This window comes from Cyclopterus lumpus, chromosome 7, assembly GCF_009769545.1.
Source record: "Cyclopterus lumpus isolate fCycLum1 chromosome 7, fCycLum1.pri, whole genome shotgun sequence".
In the NCBI taxonomy this organism is placed as follows: Eukaryota; Metazoa; Chordata; class Actinopteri; order Perciformes; family Cyclopteridae; genus Cyclopterus; species Cyclopterus lumpus.
In genome coordinates, this window is record NC_046972.1 from 17293277 (window position 1) to 17312523 (window position 19247).

The window sequence follows — 19247 nt, forward strand, 5'->3', positions numbered from 1 at the left end:
TGTACAAAGTTAGTTTCAATAAACACTTTTTTTTCAAGTTACATTAACAGTGACTCTTATCAGGAGATATATTTACAGTATGCATACACCGTTACCCTTCAGCTCACTGCAATGGTGTATACACGCTGCCTTCTCCGAACTCTTCTCCACAGCCATGCCATCTTTAACTGCTTCCATTTGCAGTGGTTGGTGGTGACGTAGTAAAGCACGGGGTCCAGGCATGTGTTGAGGATGACGAGCGCCATAGTGACCCGCCTGGCGTTGTAGATGGCGTTGGCAAAGGAGCAGCTCTGGATGACCTCCAACCGTCGAAGGAGGTGCAGCAGGTACACCACATGGTTGGGCAGGAAGCAGAGCAGCGTTATAGCCAGGATGGTGTGAATCACCCTCACTGCTTTTTGGGCTGTTTTAGTCCTTATCATGGAAATGCGCCTCGCAGCCAGCGGGTAACACACCAGGATGATCATGGAGGGCAACAAGGAGCCAAAGATCAGGCACAGCAGGCTGTACACCGCCAAGCGTTTGTTCCACTCTTTCTTGGCGAAATTCTCGAAGCAGCTGTGGCTTCCAGATCCGTCTGCATTGGTTTCCAGGGGTCCCATGAGGACAAAGACCAGCATAGCCACTACAATTACACACCAGAGCACCACACTCACAACCAGGGAGCACCAGGGGCTCCGTAGACTAAGATAGTTGTGCGGGTGCACTGTGGCCATGTAGCGATCCACACAAATACAAGTCATGAAGCAGATGTTCATGTAGATATTAGCGAAGAACAGAATCCCAGTGACACGGCAGGTGACATCCCCAAACACCCAGTTGTTTCTGTTTAGGTGGTAGTGGATCTTAAAGGGCAATGTGCAGAGGATGATGATGTCTGCCAGAGCGAGATTGCTGATGTAAACACTGAAGGGTGTACGGGGAGTGATCCTGAAGGTGAAGACAAAGAGGGCATACAGATTTCCTGGTAGACCTACAACTAAAGTGAGGATGTAGACTGTTGGAAAAAAGTAGTACTGGTACTCTGCTGAGGGGGCATTGCAGTCGCCACCGGTCACATTCATCATTGCAGACGGAGTGTTTTGTCAGATGAAAGTCAGTGAGCGTAGGTTGATTCTCATAAACGCTGCTGCATCTGTTCCTATATGAACACAAACATGTTTCCATTCAGTTTTTCCATTTCTACTATTTCACTACCTTTTGAAACAAATCTATTTTCAGAAGCTGACCACATTGTTCCGTATTAATCAGGTTTCTGGGGGAAAAAAGGGGAATGGAGTGGACATGATACACAAAAGAGGGTGATGGAATACAGAAAAAGCAGTGACACACTGATCACTTATAAAAAGCCATAAAAGTTTCGCTTAGAGTAGCATTATTGTGAAGATTTGAATCCTGAGCACTCAATCAGTTGTATGATTTTAAAGGGGTTTCATTTACAACTTTTCTGGAACATTAGATGGATATTACACAAACTACAACTAGACTGAATACAGTTAAAATAAAACCAACTAGTTTTAGAAAAACAACACTTACCAAGTTACTTCGCTTGACTCCTTTGTTTGATCTCCAAATGCAGAAATATGAAACCACATGAGACACAAGCTTAGTTTTGTAGCTGCACATTGGTTGAGCAGCTCCCCAGAATACGTGAGCATATACAATGCTGCTCTATGCAAAGGCATCTTAGTTTCCTGTTTCAGTGAACTAGGAGTGGAATTAAGAGGGGGGCAGGAAATCATAGCCTGATGACACTAGAGTATGCACACAGTCAGCTTTTATGAGTGTATTTATTATTTAGCGAAGCTTGATGTAATAACACAAAATGCACATCGAGGTCAAGCATGCTTCACATTTTCTTTTCTATAAGGCTATAAAGGTTAGTTTTGAAGTCGAGGGCATTACATGTGGTTCTTCAAGATGTCCATACACTATATGATTGCTAATTGTTAATGAAGTTATTGCAAGATATGATTATGGATCTTTTGCAAACAAAAGCACATAAGATCCATATCTATGTCCTCCAGAATCTCGTGCTTTTTGTCATGCTCTGACATAATGTTGATATTTGTCACAAGTCCGGTTGCACAGTTAATATAGCGTTCGGTTGGTCATCCAGTTTTGGTCATTTGTCGTAACGGTTCAGATACTTTTCTCTCTAATGAGTTAATACAATAGTATACTCGCTACATGTTGTCATGGTCTGGTTCCTAAAAACGACAATGTTAGAATTGTAGATTTTACGTTTTTATTTTGAAAAGATAAGACCGGAAGTTGTTTTGAGTTGCGCGGAACAGGGAATTAATTGAAAAGTGGTTAACGCTAGACATTTCAATGTTTTACTTTACAGGCGAATTATAAACATTGTATACAGTTAACATGTGCTGTAGCCACCGGCTGTAACATATAGCTAAAAGGCACAACTAGTTTAAAGTGTATTACTCATGGACTGTATACAAGTATTAACGCTACCATATTGAACGATAATGTCATGCTAGCCACCTAGCTAGCTGTTGTTAATAACAAAAACAATATGATATAACTAGCTTTATGATCAGATTGAACGTGGCGAGGACCGTATCGACACCTTGTCCAGTAATATTTAAAATATGGATAAGTCAACCGTGTCGAAGGCAGCAGTGGGAGAGGGTGCAGATAAATGTTACATCTGTCTGAGCCCCTTTGAAAAGCAGATAATAGCCTCTCTTGAAAACTGCCAGCACGTCTTTTGCATTGATTGTATACTCCAGTGGTCCCAGGTAATCGTACGCGTCACCTGGCACTCCTGTCCAGCAACATATGTCATGTCTTTACTACACTTACTTTGATCAGAATATTATATATTTTACATTCTTCCAAGAAGGTGTAGCAATCCCACTAGCAATGCCATATATTGACTTGCGTTTCAAAATGAGGGTAATTATCCCACATTCGTGGCTCCCTCTTCTTTTAGCAAAGGATAGCTGCAGTGACATGATATCAAAGTTCAACACCATGTCAAAAGACATTTTAGGTTAGACCTGAATGATGAAATGATTGACTCAGTCATTATGTTAAGATTCAATTATCTTTTAATCAATTAAATGCCAACATGTTATCTGCCTCAAATGTAAAGATGTGATGCTTTCCTCTATTTTATATCATTGTAAATGGAATATATTTGGGTTTCAGGCTGTAATCTAAAGATGTCACATTTGTCTCTCAGATTTTGTTGACGCAACAATAGATGTATTCATTTAGAAAAGATAATGAAAATATTCGTTAATTGCAGGACTATTACATACAATATATGTATGAGCCTTCACTGGTGAAATACCTTTTCTTTTCTCTGTACATGAAATTGTAAAAGACTATTATGTCTAAGCTGCATGAATATCAAGTTTTCTTTTGTTATTGTGGTTGAAATTGAGAAATGTTGTTGCTCTGTCTTGATTCTCAGACGGCCAACACTTGTCCTGTGGATCGGATCAGATTTGCTTTCATCCTCCAGAGACGGCGTCCTGGAGGGGCGATCCAAAAGAAGGTGATTATTTCCAGTGTCCTGAAGGAAGCTCCCTGCCAAGTATTTGGAAACGTGGGAATATGTTCTGCAATGTTTGGGGCCTGAACTGTTTGTGGTGTTGCTGCAGATCAAAGTGAGGACAAAGAAAAGGGAAGATGAAGAAGACGATGAAGAAGAAGAGGGGAGCAACACTGTTATCTGCGAGGCATGTGGACGCAGCGACCACAGGCACCTGGTGCTCGTGTGCATACACTGTGATTCAGGGTAAGGCGTTGCAGTTTTATCTCTGGGAATTTTGGTCTTTCATTTAAGTACATACCGGGGTTTATTTGAGTCATAGCAGCAGCATTAAACTGACTACAATAGCTTGTTGTACATAACTGACTTTGACCACTCAAATGCCTACAACCTCTGGGGGAGCTGCTGAATTTATTTATGTTTACGGTACTTAATCGCAGAACTGCGGTTGTACTTTTTGTTCCAGCTATCATATGGACTGCTTAACTCCATCATTAAACACTTGCCCTGAAGGTGACTGGGTTTGTGCGGAGTGTGCGGTCACTACCCAGCATACAGGTAAAGCTTTGTTGGTAACTAAGTCGGTATCTGGCACCATAAATATACACATCATCTTGTTTTTTAAAACTTATTTGTGTTATTATTTTGCTAAATATTTGATCGTGGAAATGTAGCTGCCTCCTTCTGTAAAGCACCGCACTGGAGTTGTTGTATCCTTAGCCCATTAAATTACTGCCCACCATTTTCCATAGCAATAATAGTCCCTGATAAATGGGTCTTCCATGTAGGCATCTGTTTATGATCATTAAGTATGGCAGGTAATGATAATACAAAATATAACATACAAACAATCAAAAATATAAATATTTAGTGCGATAGCGTATGAGGAAGTTGATTTTCATACCACACTGGCATGTTCTGAATCTCATAGCTGCCTAAATAGATTCATCCACACCAGGGATACAATATAGGAACATGTCTAAATTGCTCTCTATTTGGAAGTTTTCAAAGGATGAATGTTTCTCGTCTCTTGCCCACTGTAAAATATACTATAATATGCAGAAATACTCATTCTTTAAAGGTCCATTTGAAGGCACATATTTTCATTATGTGAATGTGACCCTGCTCAGACGCCTCCGTGGTGGAGGGGGAGATCAGTGATGGAGAACTAACGGACCTCCTAGCTGAAGTCGATGAAACTGCATCTACCAGCAGTCGCCTTCGGCCCTCCACTATGAATCGTCCCAGAAGCTCCGCGGATCGACGACACAGTCAGAGGATCCAGAGCAGAGCCAGCAGCGATCCCCATCCTCTACCCCAAACCTCCTGGGTCAGTTCAACATTACACAGAGAGTAACATCTGTTTATCTACCAGACAGCATGAAGTGACAAGATGTGTTCATACATAATATTTGAGTATTAGAGTTTACACAGTACAATTTGTTCTGAAGGTATCTCCAGAGTCATCAGAGACTCTTTGAACCTCCTGGATGAAACATAGATGCTAGTTTTTTTGTTTTTGTAAATAAAATATAACACGTTTATTGTTCTATGTAAATATAAAATAATAGAGAGTAACATTGTTTGCATTTAACAGAAAAGTCACAACTGGTGGAACAGATTAAAATAATATTTTTTTTATCCAGATAGTATAAAAATGTGTGAAATACAGAAAATGCAGACCGTAAAAATGTAATGTAGCCATTAACTCTTATCATGTGCATTATTCATTTTGATAACATCGAGTGTGCCACTGACTTGCTCAAGTAACTAGGGCAAAGGAAACAGATCCCCCTTACTGTGCGGGCACCGCTGTGGCATTTAACCACATTTCTTGCTCATGTGCTGTTCGCAGTAATGCAGAACTACCTTTCCACCATACAACCCACTGACACGTCTCTTGCTGCTGGTGTTTGCGGTCACTATCAAGCTTCTCTGTTCTTTTGGGTTCATCTGTGTGGGTTACTGCTTCTGCTCGTGTACAGTAGACTTAGATTTATTGTAACTGTTGATCAGGAACAGAGGGCAGCATAACCTTTGCGTCCCTTCACCAATGCTTTTGAGAGTCTTGTATCATTTTACGAGTTCTAAGTATTTCTTTAAGGTTGTACATTGCTCTTCTAGTAGAGACCACACTTTGTTTACTCACTCAAGGACATCTGGACAAGGACTTAAAATCTAAAAATAAGAACAGTTTGATCTGATTCGATTATTTTTCACTGTCACAATGAGATTCACTGTTTCTGAATTTACATTCCTTTTGCAGAATATAAAACAAACACAATAAAAACTCAATAAGAAAGTTTTAAGACATTAAAAGTGCTGGGACGATACACCCAATACATAAAAAAGTAGATAAAAGGAATAAAAAAGTGTAAGTTCATAGTGCATTACTATCATTTTATTTGCACCTCATTTTCAGTAACCTAAAATGTGTAGTATGTACAAAATAAAAACGTAGTTGATGTTGCTTTGTACTTTTTGCTTTTGCACTGTAAAAGACAAGCTACCATAACATTGGTTTTAATCTCATAAATGATCTGTTTTTGTTCCCAGCATGTACCTCGATACCTGTTACGGGCAACACAGCCTGCAGTAGCAACAGTTGAAGTAGCTGCACTTCATCACAGGGATACCAACAGTGCTGCGGTCAGTAAGTTACAAAGTTCACTTCCTCTGAGCTTCAAGATTTTGTACATTATTTCACATTTACCATCATCTGTTTTGTGTGTTTCACAGAGTTAAAGACAAGGAAAAGAAGGAAGCGTGCTACTTGATCTCCTGATGTGGACGGTGTGTATCCTCACTTCCTGATAAAGGCTCCTCCTGTCATAATTGACCACATGGTGGCAGCATTGTATTATAAACATGAACCTGACCAGAGGATGAAGTTGCTGTTTATTTCAGTAATATTGTTACATCTTAAGTTTAATGTGTTTGTTTTACTTTTGTTAGAAGATAAGGCTGACATTATTCTATAGTTTTCTTACTCTTAATAAATCACATGGAAATACCAAAACCAGTAATCCGTTAGTCATTTAAGGTACTGTTATTTAAACAGTTATTTAAACAGTTTAAATAACCTCAGTGCTGTTTAAATAACTAGCCGACCCAGTCTGTTGTTTCTCCTGAAGAGGTCAATCTTTTAACAGGTCAAAAATGTAAAGGTTTATTTTCTTTAAACAGCTGTGCACTGTAATTCTTAGTAAACGTTACTAAACCAGTAGTAAATATTGCCTTTTATTTTCAGTGTAGGATTAATACTCATTGGGTGCCATTGTGAGTATTTATGGCTGCAGGATAGCGATTGCTGGATTGAGCCAAACTAAACTATAGTGTGTGTGTGTTCAGGTACATGAAGAGACCCACTGAAACATCATTTTTATGTTGTATGATCAATATAAACTTAATTAACTTATTTGTAAAAATGAGAGGCCACCTCCAAGCTACAAAATACACAATCATGTGTGTTCATACGCAAGCATTTACAATAGCACATCTTTTTAAATACCGCATTTCAGAAACCTGACTACGAGTTGACAGTCAATTCTGACCTGCTGGTGACACTGAAATAAAAGCAAGGGAGTCACCTAAGTCAGTAGTATTTATCCTCTGGGGAACATGAATGTAATAGCAATCCATTAAATAGTAGTGTAGATATTTAAGTCTTGACAAACAGACCAACATTGTCATTTCTTTAAATGCTTACATACAGTAAAATGACTTGGTCTGAATCTTAAGCACCTGGAAAGATCGATGTTCATAGTCACTTTGGTTCAGGCAGCATGTTTTGGGTGCACGGAGATGGTAGGCGGACCTTGACCAAATAACGTATGTGAAGGAACTGGCGTTTCTGAGAGGACTCGACTGTTCTTTCCTCATCCCTCCTCCCTTAGCAGTCCCGAGCCATCGCCTAGCAACACCAGCCGTAGTCTGATTTCTCAGGATCTTGTTCAGTCTTACCCGAGGCTGCCTCAGTCAGACACTCTCAGGTCTGTTGTTTCTGGTCATCTGATGTTAAATCCCTCCTTTGATGTCCAAAATCAATTGTCTGTTGGATCAGACGCCTTCAAATCAGAACCAGTTTATCAGAGATGCAAGAACACAAATAAATGTGAGGTCAATAAATCATTCCATTAAAATAGCTCCCTGATATTACAGTGACGTTATTATAGCTCCTATCTATCAATGTTGATCTTTGTGTGTGTGTGTGTGTGTGTGTGTGTGTGTGTGTGTGTGTGTTATCATCAACGTGTGTTGTAATTCAGTGGGCGGGTACTTTACAAGCCTGCAGCTCATCTTGCCCTACTTTTCTCCTCATAACAATGGGCACAGTAAAAACTAATATTCACCTTCGTCGGCCAGACATGTTTGCTGAGCAGAATTGTTGAAATGAACAAAAATGTCCAAGATGAGACATCATAAGGTGTTTAGAAACAAGTGTACACAAGAAAGCACTCCGTTCCTTGTTTGTTGGTTTATCTCATACTAAGGCGATCACCTTAGGGTCACTGGAGAGCAGTTACTCTCGCTATTGTCTTCACTTATTTGAAAGGAAATGTGCTCATTCTCCACACTCTTAATATGATCCCAAAGCCAGGAGATGGTTAATTTAGCTTGGTATAAAGACTGCAAACAGGGGACACAGCGAGCCTGTCCACTTCTAAAATAAAATCGGCCTTGCTGAAAAGTATTTTCCTTTGTTGCTGCTCCAGCTTTGACCCAGGACTCACCCACATCCACACGCTATGGGGATCCTGTCACAGATTCAGGAACAGCCGAGTGGATGAGGAGCTGGGCCAGCGACCACAAGCTTTTGCATATAAAGCCTGAGACTCCTTGGAGCAATTAGGCTCACTCTAACAAACAAGAGCCAAGGTGATAACTTCTAATGACTCGCTGCTCCAGAGAGAGACTGTTCATTAGTAAAGTATGTTCTCAACGATTGACATGCTATGTGACCCGGTATCGTGCTAATGAGCTGTTCAGATACATAATTTATTGTGCATTAATCCCATTAATGTGAATTCCCTAAATGTGTTTTACTCACCTACTGTAATACTCTCTGTGCCTGGATACGGAATATGAAGCTAAAGTCAGCACTCTTTACTTTACGCTTAGCTTAGCTCTCAGCATGGGGGAAACAAACAGCCGGACTCTGTCCAAAAATAAAAAACTTTCAATTTGTAAGATTCCTCAATTTAACTATTTAACAGTTTCTGTTAGCATTACAGTGTAACAGCCACAGACATGGCTGTAGTCTTTCCAGGCTAGCTGTTTCCCCTACTTCCATTCTTGATGCTAAGCTAAGCTAACCGCATGCTGGCCGTTGTTCATATTATTTATGAAATGTAGCATTCTGGTCATTGCTCAGAAAGAAAGGGATTTTAAGTATTTCCCAAATATTTTAAACTATTCCTTTAATTGACTCTTTGGTTTTCTTGCGTACATTTCAAAGGGGAATAATAGTTTCTGCATTTTTGTAACATCATCTACCTTTTAGAGAACCATTAAAACATATTGCTGAATTAAAAGCATGTACCTCCTCCACCCACCAAGTTATTCTGCTGATGCATTGGAACCGATGCTGGGACTTGTAACTCTCCCAGGAGCGATGCTTCGCCCTGCAGCGGCCGAGAGGCACTTTGGCTGGAGACATTTGCTACGCTGCTAAATAAGTCAGCAGTGATGTTAACATGACTGCAAACAGTTTCTGGTGAAAGGGGGGTTTCAAACTCAGAAAGGTCATGTGTCATGGGCTTTTGTATGTGACCCAGTATGCAGAACCAGAATATCATTTATCAAAACGAGTATTATTATCATCCCAACATGCCCATCCTTTAGTTCAATGGTTCCCAACGTTCTTGCTTTGACACAAGCTTTGTCTCTAGTGACCCCTTGTCACTGATTGCATAAGTCTACGAGAAGTCTTCTGGTTATGACCAATTCAACCCAAGACCTTGTTCTTTATGAATATTTTAGAGGTGTAATTAAACGGCAGTGGAAAACATAAAAAATGCAAAGATTAAAGGAAATATTATTCGGTGCAGCAGAAATTGTGTTTTTATCCTTTCCGATCCAGTTCATTAGCTTGTGACACTCTGTTGGGTTCCCAACCCCCACACTGGTAACCACAATTAACTACTACTCTAAAGATCACTGGTTAACATCTTGTTTGTCTAAACTATATAAAAACTGAAGCCTAAAGACGAAAACGTTCAGTTTTTTTAAAATTATGTATCTGATTGCTTGACAGTTTGTCCTCCCAAGAGATAGTTCAGCAGATAACCCCACGTGAAGTGGATTTCTTTTGTTTTTACACATCCATTTCTTTTACAGATTAAACAAACAAGATATGACTTGTCAATTAATGAGCTTTTAGAGGACCTGCTTGGTGGATTTTGATACCTTTGGAAAAAGCCAGGCTAGCTCAGCTTCCCGTCTTTGTACTAAGCTAAGCGAACCAGCTTCATATTTACTTTACAGAAGAGTGGTATCCATTTTCTCGTTCAACTGGTGAGAAGTCTGCAGAGCTCTGTCAAAGGCAAATACTACAATACTACGATGATCATGCTTGTATGTTCTTTATCCTTTCATCCACCTCCTGAGTGCACTTGGTCCATGCACACATATCGCTACGAGAGTGAGGACAACAGTACAATGGCCAGATTAAAATTGATTAAAAAAAGACTTGGGAATATATATTTTAGTAAGTCGGTGCTTGGAAGACATGCATAATACAGAACATTCCTGCAGCATCTGTACATGCCTCGTTGGCATAGTGTCTTGTGGAGCATTGCACCTGCAGTCAGAAAGGATGACATTACGAGCTGTGTGCTCAGCAGTGCAACTCGTAGCTCTCTCTAGCAGCCCAAAGAGGGGAGCAAAAGTAGGTCATCCTCCCAGAGACACCACACATCTCTCGCTGTGATTCCACACTGCAGCAGTGCTTGTGTCTTCCTTGAGAGGGAGCGAAAATGGGAGCCGACAGCTCCCTTCCGTTCATTTTTCCTGCACAAAGGCAGACCAGCCTCATCTCTGCTCCAGTTTGATGCCACACAGAAAACAAAAGCAGCAGGAGGTGAACAGTCTGATATGATAGCTCGGCAGTCTCCGCTGTAAATCATCTTGCTGTCAAGCACCTGATTCTGTTCATCATCATCATCATCATCATCATCATCACTCAGAATCTCCCTGATCGTAAAGGAATTGTTCGACACTTTGGGAAATACAGTTGTGTGCTTTCTCGTTGAAATCTAGATAAGTAATTTGATACCATTCTATCATACCTGGATGTTGAATATGAGTGAGCATCGGGCTATCTTAGCTTAGCATAAAGACAAGGGGAAACAGCCAGCATGGCTCTTGCTGAGAGAAACAAAATCAGTTTTCTATCTGCCCGTTTAGGCACTGTGTGGTGTTTTGAGCTAAATGCAAATGTTATCCTTTAAAATGACCGCTAACATGCTGATGTTCAGCAGGTGTAGGTGCACCATGTTCACCATCTTAGTTTAGCGTGTTAGCATGCTTACTTACACTTGCTGGCACTAAACATCAAGGCACAGTTGAGGCAGATGGGAATGTTATTAGTTGTTCAAGTATTTGGGCATAAACCAAAGTATTGGGCATTTAAAAAAAAAAACGAATTCACGGGATCACCAAAGTTATTACAATTCATGCAACAAGGGAAACATAAATGTCTGTATACCTTTGATCATGTGCTGCTGCAATGAAACCTATAACGGTATGGAGATCATATGCATGTTACAAAGTCTGCTCTGAAGTTTCTCCAGCAGTGTGCACTTTCAGATCAGCCAACCGCTGACTCAACACCTTCACAAAGAAGCAGTAAGTGCTTTCATCTCAGATTAGGGAAAGGAACTGGCGATGAAACAGAGAGGGAGAGGGAGGGGAGGTGGTGGTGGTTTGGAGGAAAAGACTGAGGTGCTGTTTTAGTCCCTACAGCAGTAAAGACAAAACAGCCTCCATATTAGTGGAGCACTTTTTCTTCTGGATAATCCTGATAGTCATTGTTTGGTTTATAATCTTATGGTTATAGTGGTATTGACGGTCACCATATCAGTTTAGTGTGTCGCCATGGTAACGTTTGCAAATCAGCACTAAACGCAAAGTAGGCCAAACTGAAGCAAACTATTGGACAACATTTTCATGTGATGAAATGTCAGCGGATCACTGAAGTCATTGCAGTCCATCCTGAGGGGACCATGAACGCGTGCACCCATTTCCATGGCAATCCATCAAGCAGTTGTTGAGACATATTTCTCTCAGAACTAAATCAACCTCCTGGTGGCACTAGAGGAAAAATAAGTAGAGCACCAGTATCAGTAGGTTACATCGGGGAACTGTGGATGTCTCATCTTCATGGCAATCCATCCAATAGATAATTAGATGTTTTGGTCTGGACCAAAGTGGTTGACCAACGCCGTCCCTTGAGGTAAGGCACGAGCATTTTAACACAACTGACCACCTCAACAACTGATGAAGTCTGTATTTTTCAGTTGTGTCAGACACCTCTGCAGACTGCTGAGAGTGGATGAGATCATCCCCATTCTTGGCCTGAGCCGCGTTTTTTTTAAAGCCGGGATCGGAAGGAACAATGGCGCTCTATGAAAACCTGCAGTGAAATCCAAAGCAGGCGCTCTTTCTCCAAGCGTTCCCATTTCCGGTGTATTAATAATAGCCTTGCTGTAGGAAATTGATGCACTTAAGATAGCCTCATGTAATAGCGGCATGGGAAAGTAGATAGATAAAGCAACCCTCCGACGTGTTGAAGGTTTCTTTAAAGTGTTTAAGAAGCAAGCAAAGTTTCACAGAGTCAGGCGTTTAAACTGATTTTCCTGGCTTTACCAGCAGTAAAACAGGATGATCTCATATGGAAAACATACCATACTGTATCAGAGGTGTGAAAAAGATGAGAGGGGTGAATTTGACAGTTCGGAGCTATGAAGAAACCAAAGTAAAGCCATCGTGGGTGTCGGTTAGTCACTGCTTTTCGTTAACACACCAGAGAGTATGAAGTATCTTCATCACACTTCTCTAATGAGTATGTAGCTGAAAAATGAAGAATAATTGTGTCTCTTCCTTGAAAGTCAGCACAGCAAACTAACATATGTGTCTGTAGTTACTGACACTTTTCATTTTGCTGTTTCAATAGAAAACAATAAAAATCGACTGAATCTGAAGAGGAAACATAATTTTAGGCTACCTACATGAGATTATTGCGCATGTCATATTCATCTAAAGTAGAATGAACTACTCATTCTCATGCAGAGGGATAACATGTGTTGCATTCAAATGCTTTCGGAAATCTTAAAGTTTCACGAGTGGTGTGCGAAATAACACGGTGCAGCTGTTAAATGATGGAATTTGCTTTAATAAGTACACATTTACTCAAGTAATGTGCTTAGGTGTAATCTTCAGATACATCTACTTTACTTGAAAATGTTAATTGTATGCTACTTTTGACTTTATTTGACGTTTGTTGTTTTTTACATGCACAACTTTATGAATTTATACAATGCAATTCTGTCGAAGTAGTTAAATTAGCTTAACCTCACCCAGCTACAACATTAAAATGCAATTTGCATGATAATGCATCTAACATAATACTGCAGACCTATACAATTCTACAAGACTTTGACTGGCTCTATACTGCATACTGAGTAGGCCTGTTTACCATTGATACTTTAGGTACATTTAAAGTACTGTTAATACTTCTGTACTCTTACATGTGTAGGCTACTGTACAATTTGACTATGAGTTTTCATTGTGGCATTAAAACATATATTTGCAAAGAGCTATCTCTATTATTATATGATATATATAATTCTGAAAAGGGCCAGTCTGCATAATGAGTCATTTTATTTTAAGGCTACATATGTATAAACTTGTTAATTTGTCATTTTGATTTGAGTTCACTCTGAAATTTCGTGAAATAAACGCATTTAGTGTAAAGTACAAGCACCTTGAAATCGCACTCATACAACAATTCCGGGGTAAATGTTACCTACACCTTCGAAAAGAAATTGAAGAGGTCGGCTGCAACTTCTACGTAGTACGTCGTATGTTAAAAATCCGAGTTTAGAAAGAGCACGTAAAGGCAGCACAGGGTGCAGGACTGACTGAGGCAACTCCGGATCGTTAGACTGAGCCGCTGCTACAGCAAGAGACGGCGGGAGGATCGGATCGCTGTCTCGGATACTAACATCTCTTTCAACCTTCACTTGTACACCCGGGACATGAAATCCCTATTTTAACTGCGTTTAAAAGTTTACCCTCCAGCCCAAAATGACGGTGGATTTTGAAGAATGTATCAAAGATTCACCCCGATTTAGGTAAGAGCGTGACACTGAATGCCAACGTGCTCGTTTTTAAATTGTTGAATGCCTCAATGTATTCGCATACACGACTTTGTTCCGATGTTCTGGTGTTTCCGTGCGGGTTAATGAACATTATTTAATCCCAGACATTGCATGCGATGCGAGCTCTATCTTTTCCACGCGTCTTCTCTGACATATGTTGTATTTCAATCTCAGAGGGATTTCCATACCCATGATCCGATAAATGGTGTCTATGGTTTATAATTAGTCACCAGCTCTGGAACATCAGTCCGAGTAATTTTAGCCTGCATGCCAGTCATCTCTTGCACGATGATGTGCAATGCAGCCATATGAGTTGTCACATGGGCAGAGTAGAGAGATCAGTCTTTTCTGTTGGCTCTTTGCTTCTTCTCTTGTGCTGCCATCGTTTCTTTCTTTTTGTATTTATTCATCAGCATCCAATTGACAGATACAATGGTGTCCAGGAGAACTGTAATCAAGAAACATAGTCTTTATCCATAATAATGAAAGATAATGGATTACTGTCTTGGTTTCCTTTTTATAGAGGAGCTCCTGCTCAAAGGATGCAGTTCAACTGGAGCTGCAACACATCATTTCTCTTTCATTATTCAAAAATGATTCATCTGTTACTTGTCTGATCTATAAAATGTCACAAAAAGAGAGAAATTCACCTCACAATGTGTCTGACTAACAGTCTAAACCCCAAAGCTATTCAATTCACTTTCACAAAGACCAAAGAAAGACAGGAAATCCTTGATAGGCGAAGCTTTAACTGAGGAATGTTTGGGATCTTTGCTAGTTGTTCCCTAATTGATTGATGTATCCTTAACTGAAGCAAAAGTATTCATGATACACAAAAGTAAAAACTACACCAATGCATATTTCCTGCATTCAACACTAAAGTAAAAGTACTGTACACACGTATTATCAGTACTGAACACAGTAAGTACGTTTAATTTATAATACATTTGTTTTTTAATAGAACAAACAGTATCTCATGCACGTCTGTTTACCATTTTTATATTTTTAAGTAATTTACAATGTAAAATACTGCAGACTTTTAATGTAAAAGTCACATTGTATTATAGTCTTATTTCTTACATATGCTCTGCAACATTTTGTGTTTATGAATATTAAATATTAAACCTGTGACTTGAACTGATAATATTTGTGATTGATTATCACTGAAGATTCCAGGCATCTTAAATACTTTGTCAAATTGACATGCGTTTGATATATAATAACAGTTTAAAAGGAGCTAAACAAAGACAAAATGCTCTGATAGTTGGCAAACATTCAGCAAAATGAACCTGAAGTCTAGAGTGAGTATGCAAACGATGATGTATTATCTTTGTTCGATTGTTAACACAGAGGCAACCGTTTTTTAGCAGCATGTGTAGCTGGTTGAGCTGGAGCCAGTTTGAACTATTTCCAGTTTGGTAGTTCGGTCCAGTGGTTCCCAATCTCAGGCTCAGGGCCATCCAAAGGGTCTCAAGATACATCTGAAGGACTGTGAAAGGATTTGGGAAAGAATCTAGAAAAAGTTGTGTTACACAAATTTGTATTTATATTTTGGTCTTTTCGCTATTCTTTGCTGTTTTTGTGGAATACTGGCTGATTTGACCTCTTTGGGCACTGAACAGTTATTTAAGTGAAGTTAATAAAGGAAATCACTCTTGGGCCCAATGGGCTGGGTGATATGGACAAAATATGTGAACTCAATAAATATATAGTCTATTTAAAATAACCACATATTTGTTGTACTCTTGTGTGAATTAAAGACTCGACAAATGAAAGTACAGAGTATTTCTAATTTAATTAAGAACGACATACAAAGTGCAAAATAATTATATTTTCTGAGAAAGTTGAGTTAGTATTTGTGTATCTGGATATCTGTATACTGTAAATGATTTCATCACGATACGATTCCCTTGTAAAGAGGATACATTATCATATTGAATTATGGCCTACCCAATTAGACACAGCTTTATTGTGACAAGCCTGGTTTAATCTTGAACAAATGCATTTGCTTGGATAATATCATCAAATATCTTTTATATAAAATCTTTATCTGAATAGTATCAAATAAACTTAGTGGACTAAAAGTGCAATATTTATCTTCTGAAATGTAGTGGAGTAGAAGTATAAAGTAGCATAGCATCGTGTAAATATCCTAACACGTGTACTTAAGAAGAGTGCACTTGTGTGAGGGCTCCTGGAGATGAAATCTCTGCTCCCAAATAAATCAAAGACTTCCAGACTTGGCAGCAGCACCTTAATGATGGCCATCTGGGTTGGAGAAAGACACATGTCGGGAAACGCTGAGTGAGGGGTATTTGCACTAACCTTCTCCTTCCCCGTTTTATGTGCTGAGAAAGGAGGCTTCAAGTTGCATGCCAGATTATTTCACTGCTTGTTTTTTTGTCTCACATGAATAGTTCGATAAAGTTATCTCTGATCTGACTGGAGTTGTGCGTGTGGAATGAAAGTATTGCCGCCCGTCTCACTGGCTTGAGAGATGCTCCTTTACGCTCCATGTTCAGTCATTGTGCGCTTTCCTCCACTTTATGTTAAGAGGGTTTCATCGGCTTCCCAGGATATTTAACTGCGTTTACTTTGTCAAAAGAGACAAAGAGTAAACGCACTTTGTTGAAGCCACTGAAGCCTGTAAGTGCGTTTTACAAAGAGCATTCAATTGGTTTCCTTTTGTGGAGCTAAAAGCAACGTTATGTTGCGTTATGTAACAACCCTGGAGGTGGATGACTGGAAGGAAGCAGCATGCCCAAAGCAGAAGAAAAAAATGCTTTTCACTGTGAGGATTAGCATGACATGGCACTTCCCACAAGTGTAAAATAAATGCAGGAAATCAGTTCCCAGTTCCAGTTCCATGCCAATGTGATGAATCACCCGCCCTGCTCTGGGCGGAAGACCTCCTGCATGAATTGTATCGTTGTTTAGTCTCTATGGATACCGTGACTTGGACAGATGTAAGGTTGCAACCAATGATGCTCTCCACATCTGTTTTTGGAGAAAGTGGTCTGTGATGATTCCACGGCTGCAGGAACTTGTGTGTTTGTTCCGGCACAACAGTGGCAACACGCAACATTTGAGCGGGTTTCTCCCCACTGATGTGTTAATTTGAGGTTGCACTCGCACACCGCTGGAGGATAATATTGGGGTGTAGCAACTAGCAAACCGTATCTTCTGTTGAAGTATATGTTTTTAAATAATAAGCAAAGCGACCATAGCTTCTTCTGTTTTGCACAGATTACTATGAATCAATTTCGTTTCAAGTCCTGGAGTAACCGCGCCTTTCATTCAGTATTCTCCATCTGCACGGCCTGTTGGATGGTCGAATAGCTTTGTGAATGTCATTTGCTGATTGGGTTGTTATTTACTTGCCTGCCATCAACATATTGCTTATAGAAAATGTTATTGTTGTGTATTTCTACAAAAGAGATACCGGCTGCATTATACGGCCTGTGGGCAGGTTTTGGTGATCGGTCTTTCTCTCAGACTTTAAAGCTACTTTTAGTGCTTTAGTCTTAAAGAGGCACACTCTTATTTGTAGCTAACGCAGGAATTTAGTTACCACTTTTAACTTCAGTGAATGCCTTATAGTTTTTATGCTGATCTTGAGAGGATTTTTCATGAACACCCTTTTCAGAGGTTTGGTGTGGTTTTCAGCGTCCTTGTTGGTGTGTTCATGTGTCCGAGCCGTCCTCCGGCAGAATATAACTATTGTTCAGAGAGCTTCTGACTTCCGCTGAAAGACGGACTCCTTTCTCTGCGTCTGAATGGCCCCCGGGGCAAACAGCCCGGATGATCCTCCCTCCATTCCCATGTGAACAGCTGGGGGGGTGGAGAACTGAGGCGAGGCCTTCATGGTGATGGGGTTTGTCATTGAGTCCCAGTGCCGAGTGCTCCGACAGGCGGAGAATCCAAGTGACCTATGGCGCTCACTGCTTGTGTCTGTGAGAGAATGACTGGATGGATTTGTGACACAAAGTCAGATGACAGGGTGAGGAGGGGTGAGGGGGAAGGGGGGAGCACGTCAAATTCCAGGAGTTTCCCGGAATGAAGGAATGCTGAGCACGGAGCGAGACATGAATTTACTACGCTTGCTGAGTGGAAATATAAGTAAATAATAAGATATTGAGTCCGTAAGTTTTCACAGTCAGAAGTACATCAGAAATGCATGCAGAGTCAAAGAGTTAGTTGGGTGGTTATAGCTGAAAAAAGGACAACATTTCTAGTATTTTAACTGATTTAACTTTGTTATTGAAGGTAACGCTTTTATGTATTGCATTGTATTTGTTTTTACCCTCAAATGAGACAAATAAATGCAGCAAATCTTCACAAATGAAAAGCTGGAATCGGATTATTGTTGACACTTTTGCTTGAAAACCTTTATTTGTTAACTGATTGTCAGAATATTTGCAGCTTAATGTTCTGTTTATGGCCAACGCTCTACAAGCTGTAAACATGACCATATTTACCATCACTTTAACAGCAGAAAACAATTAACGTTCATACAGTCAGAAATAAAAATTAGAATGGTCCTTATTTACATTTTATTTATTACTTCAAAATCAACAGAGCACCACTTTCTTTATGATCGGCTACATTCCTGCTGTCTAACAAATCTTTGCATTAAAATGAGACTTCTACTGAATTCGGTGATTTTTCGATTAGCCCGTCTGCTCTCTGTTGTTCAAAAGAGTAATTTTCAGTGTATCACTCTTCTGCTCTGGACTGCAGCCGACACGTCCAGGATCGTTTCTCACAGGCTTCCACTGTTGGCTGCATGCTAGATTCATAATGGTACCAAGAACACATCTGAAGTGAGCCCTTAAATGCTCCGAGTCACGTTTCATTCCAAGCATCCTGGTTCATTTCGGTTCATCATTGTGACCTTTTCCGCATCACACTCATTTAACTCTACGACCATCTCCCCCACGCTTGTGAGTTTATTCCGCTATTTTAATTTCCATCCGTGTACTTGATTTAATGAGAAACGCGCAGTGGCGAAGGCCCGTAGGCATTCCCACCATCTTGTTAAACGTGCCCCGCAGCCAACAACTCCAGGTAATGAAAGTGACGGATTAAAGCAGCGGTGTGTAGTTTGATAGCCGCGCGTCACTAATCTGGGATTGGCCCACATTCGCCTGTGCAACCTCTGTGGACAGTGAGGTGTCAACACCTGGAGGATTAACGTCCAATTTGGTGTCATCGTGATGTGAAGGACTGCAAATGGATCTAATGATACATGGGGCAATATGATTTCTTAATCACAGCGCCGTTGGTCTCCCACTGGGAAGGCGCTGCGCCATTAGCTGGAAAGGCTTTCATCTTTTTAAAATGAG

At 40.2% G+C, this 19247-nt stretch overlaps 3 protein-coding genes across 4 annotated transcripts in view; 2 read left to right on the forward strand and 1 right to left on the reverse strand.

The window, feature by feature from the left end:
- Positions 1 to 94: 94 nt before the first annotated feature.
- On the reverse strand, positions 95 to 1645 carry LOC117733138 (lysophosphatidic acid receptor 6). Its single transcript, XM_034536542.1, has 2 exons — positions 1537 to 1645; positions 95 to 1141 (listed from the first exon to the last, which is right to left on the reverse strand). Exon 2 carries the CDS (start codon positions 1065 to 1067, stop codon positions 99 to 101), a length of 969 nt encoding a protein of 322 aa, XP_034392433.1. The 5' UTR covers positions 1068 to 1141; positions 1537 to 1645; the 3' UTR covers positions 95 to 98.
- A 637-nt stretch (positions 1646 to 2282) lies between these two features.
- On the forward strand, positions 2283 to 6539 carry LOC117733143 (PHD and RING finger domain-containing protein 1-like). Of its 2 annotated transcripts, none has more exons than XM_034536548.1 (7): positions 2283 to 2759; positions 3440 to 3523; positions 3630 to 3766; positions 3987 to 4078; positions 4651 to 4850; positions 6077 to 6173; positions 6260 to 6539. In XM_034536548.1, the coding sequence occupies exons 1-7, from the start codon at positions 2610 to 2612 to the stop codon at positions 6295 to 6297; spliced, it is 798 nt and encodes a 265-aa protein (XP_034392439.1). In that variant the 5' UTR covers positions 2283 to 2609; the 3' UTR covers positions 6298 to 6539. The 2 variants fall into 2 exon arrangements, with proteins under 2 accessions (XP_034392439.1, XP_034392440.1); XM_034536549.1 differs by having other exon boundaries at positions 6077 to 6169.
- Positions 6540 to 13712: 7173 nt separating this feature from the next.
- The window catches only part of acap3a (ArfGAP with coiled-coil, ankyrin repeat and PH domains 3a), a 62012-nt gene continuing 56477 nt past the window's right edge, over positions 13713 to 19247 (forward strand). Inside the window, exon 1 of the mRNA XM_034536480.1 lies at positions 13713 to 13875. Coding sequence (XP_034392371.1) covers positions 13829 to 13875 — 47 coding nt within the window. The 5' untranslated portion in view covers positions 13713 to 13828. The remainder of the gene's footprint in view (positions 13876 to 19247) is intronic.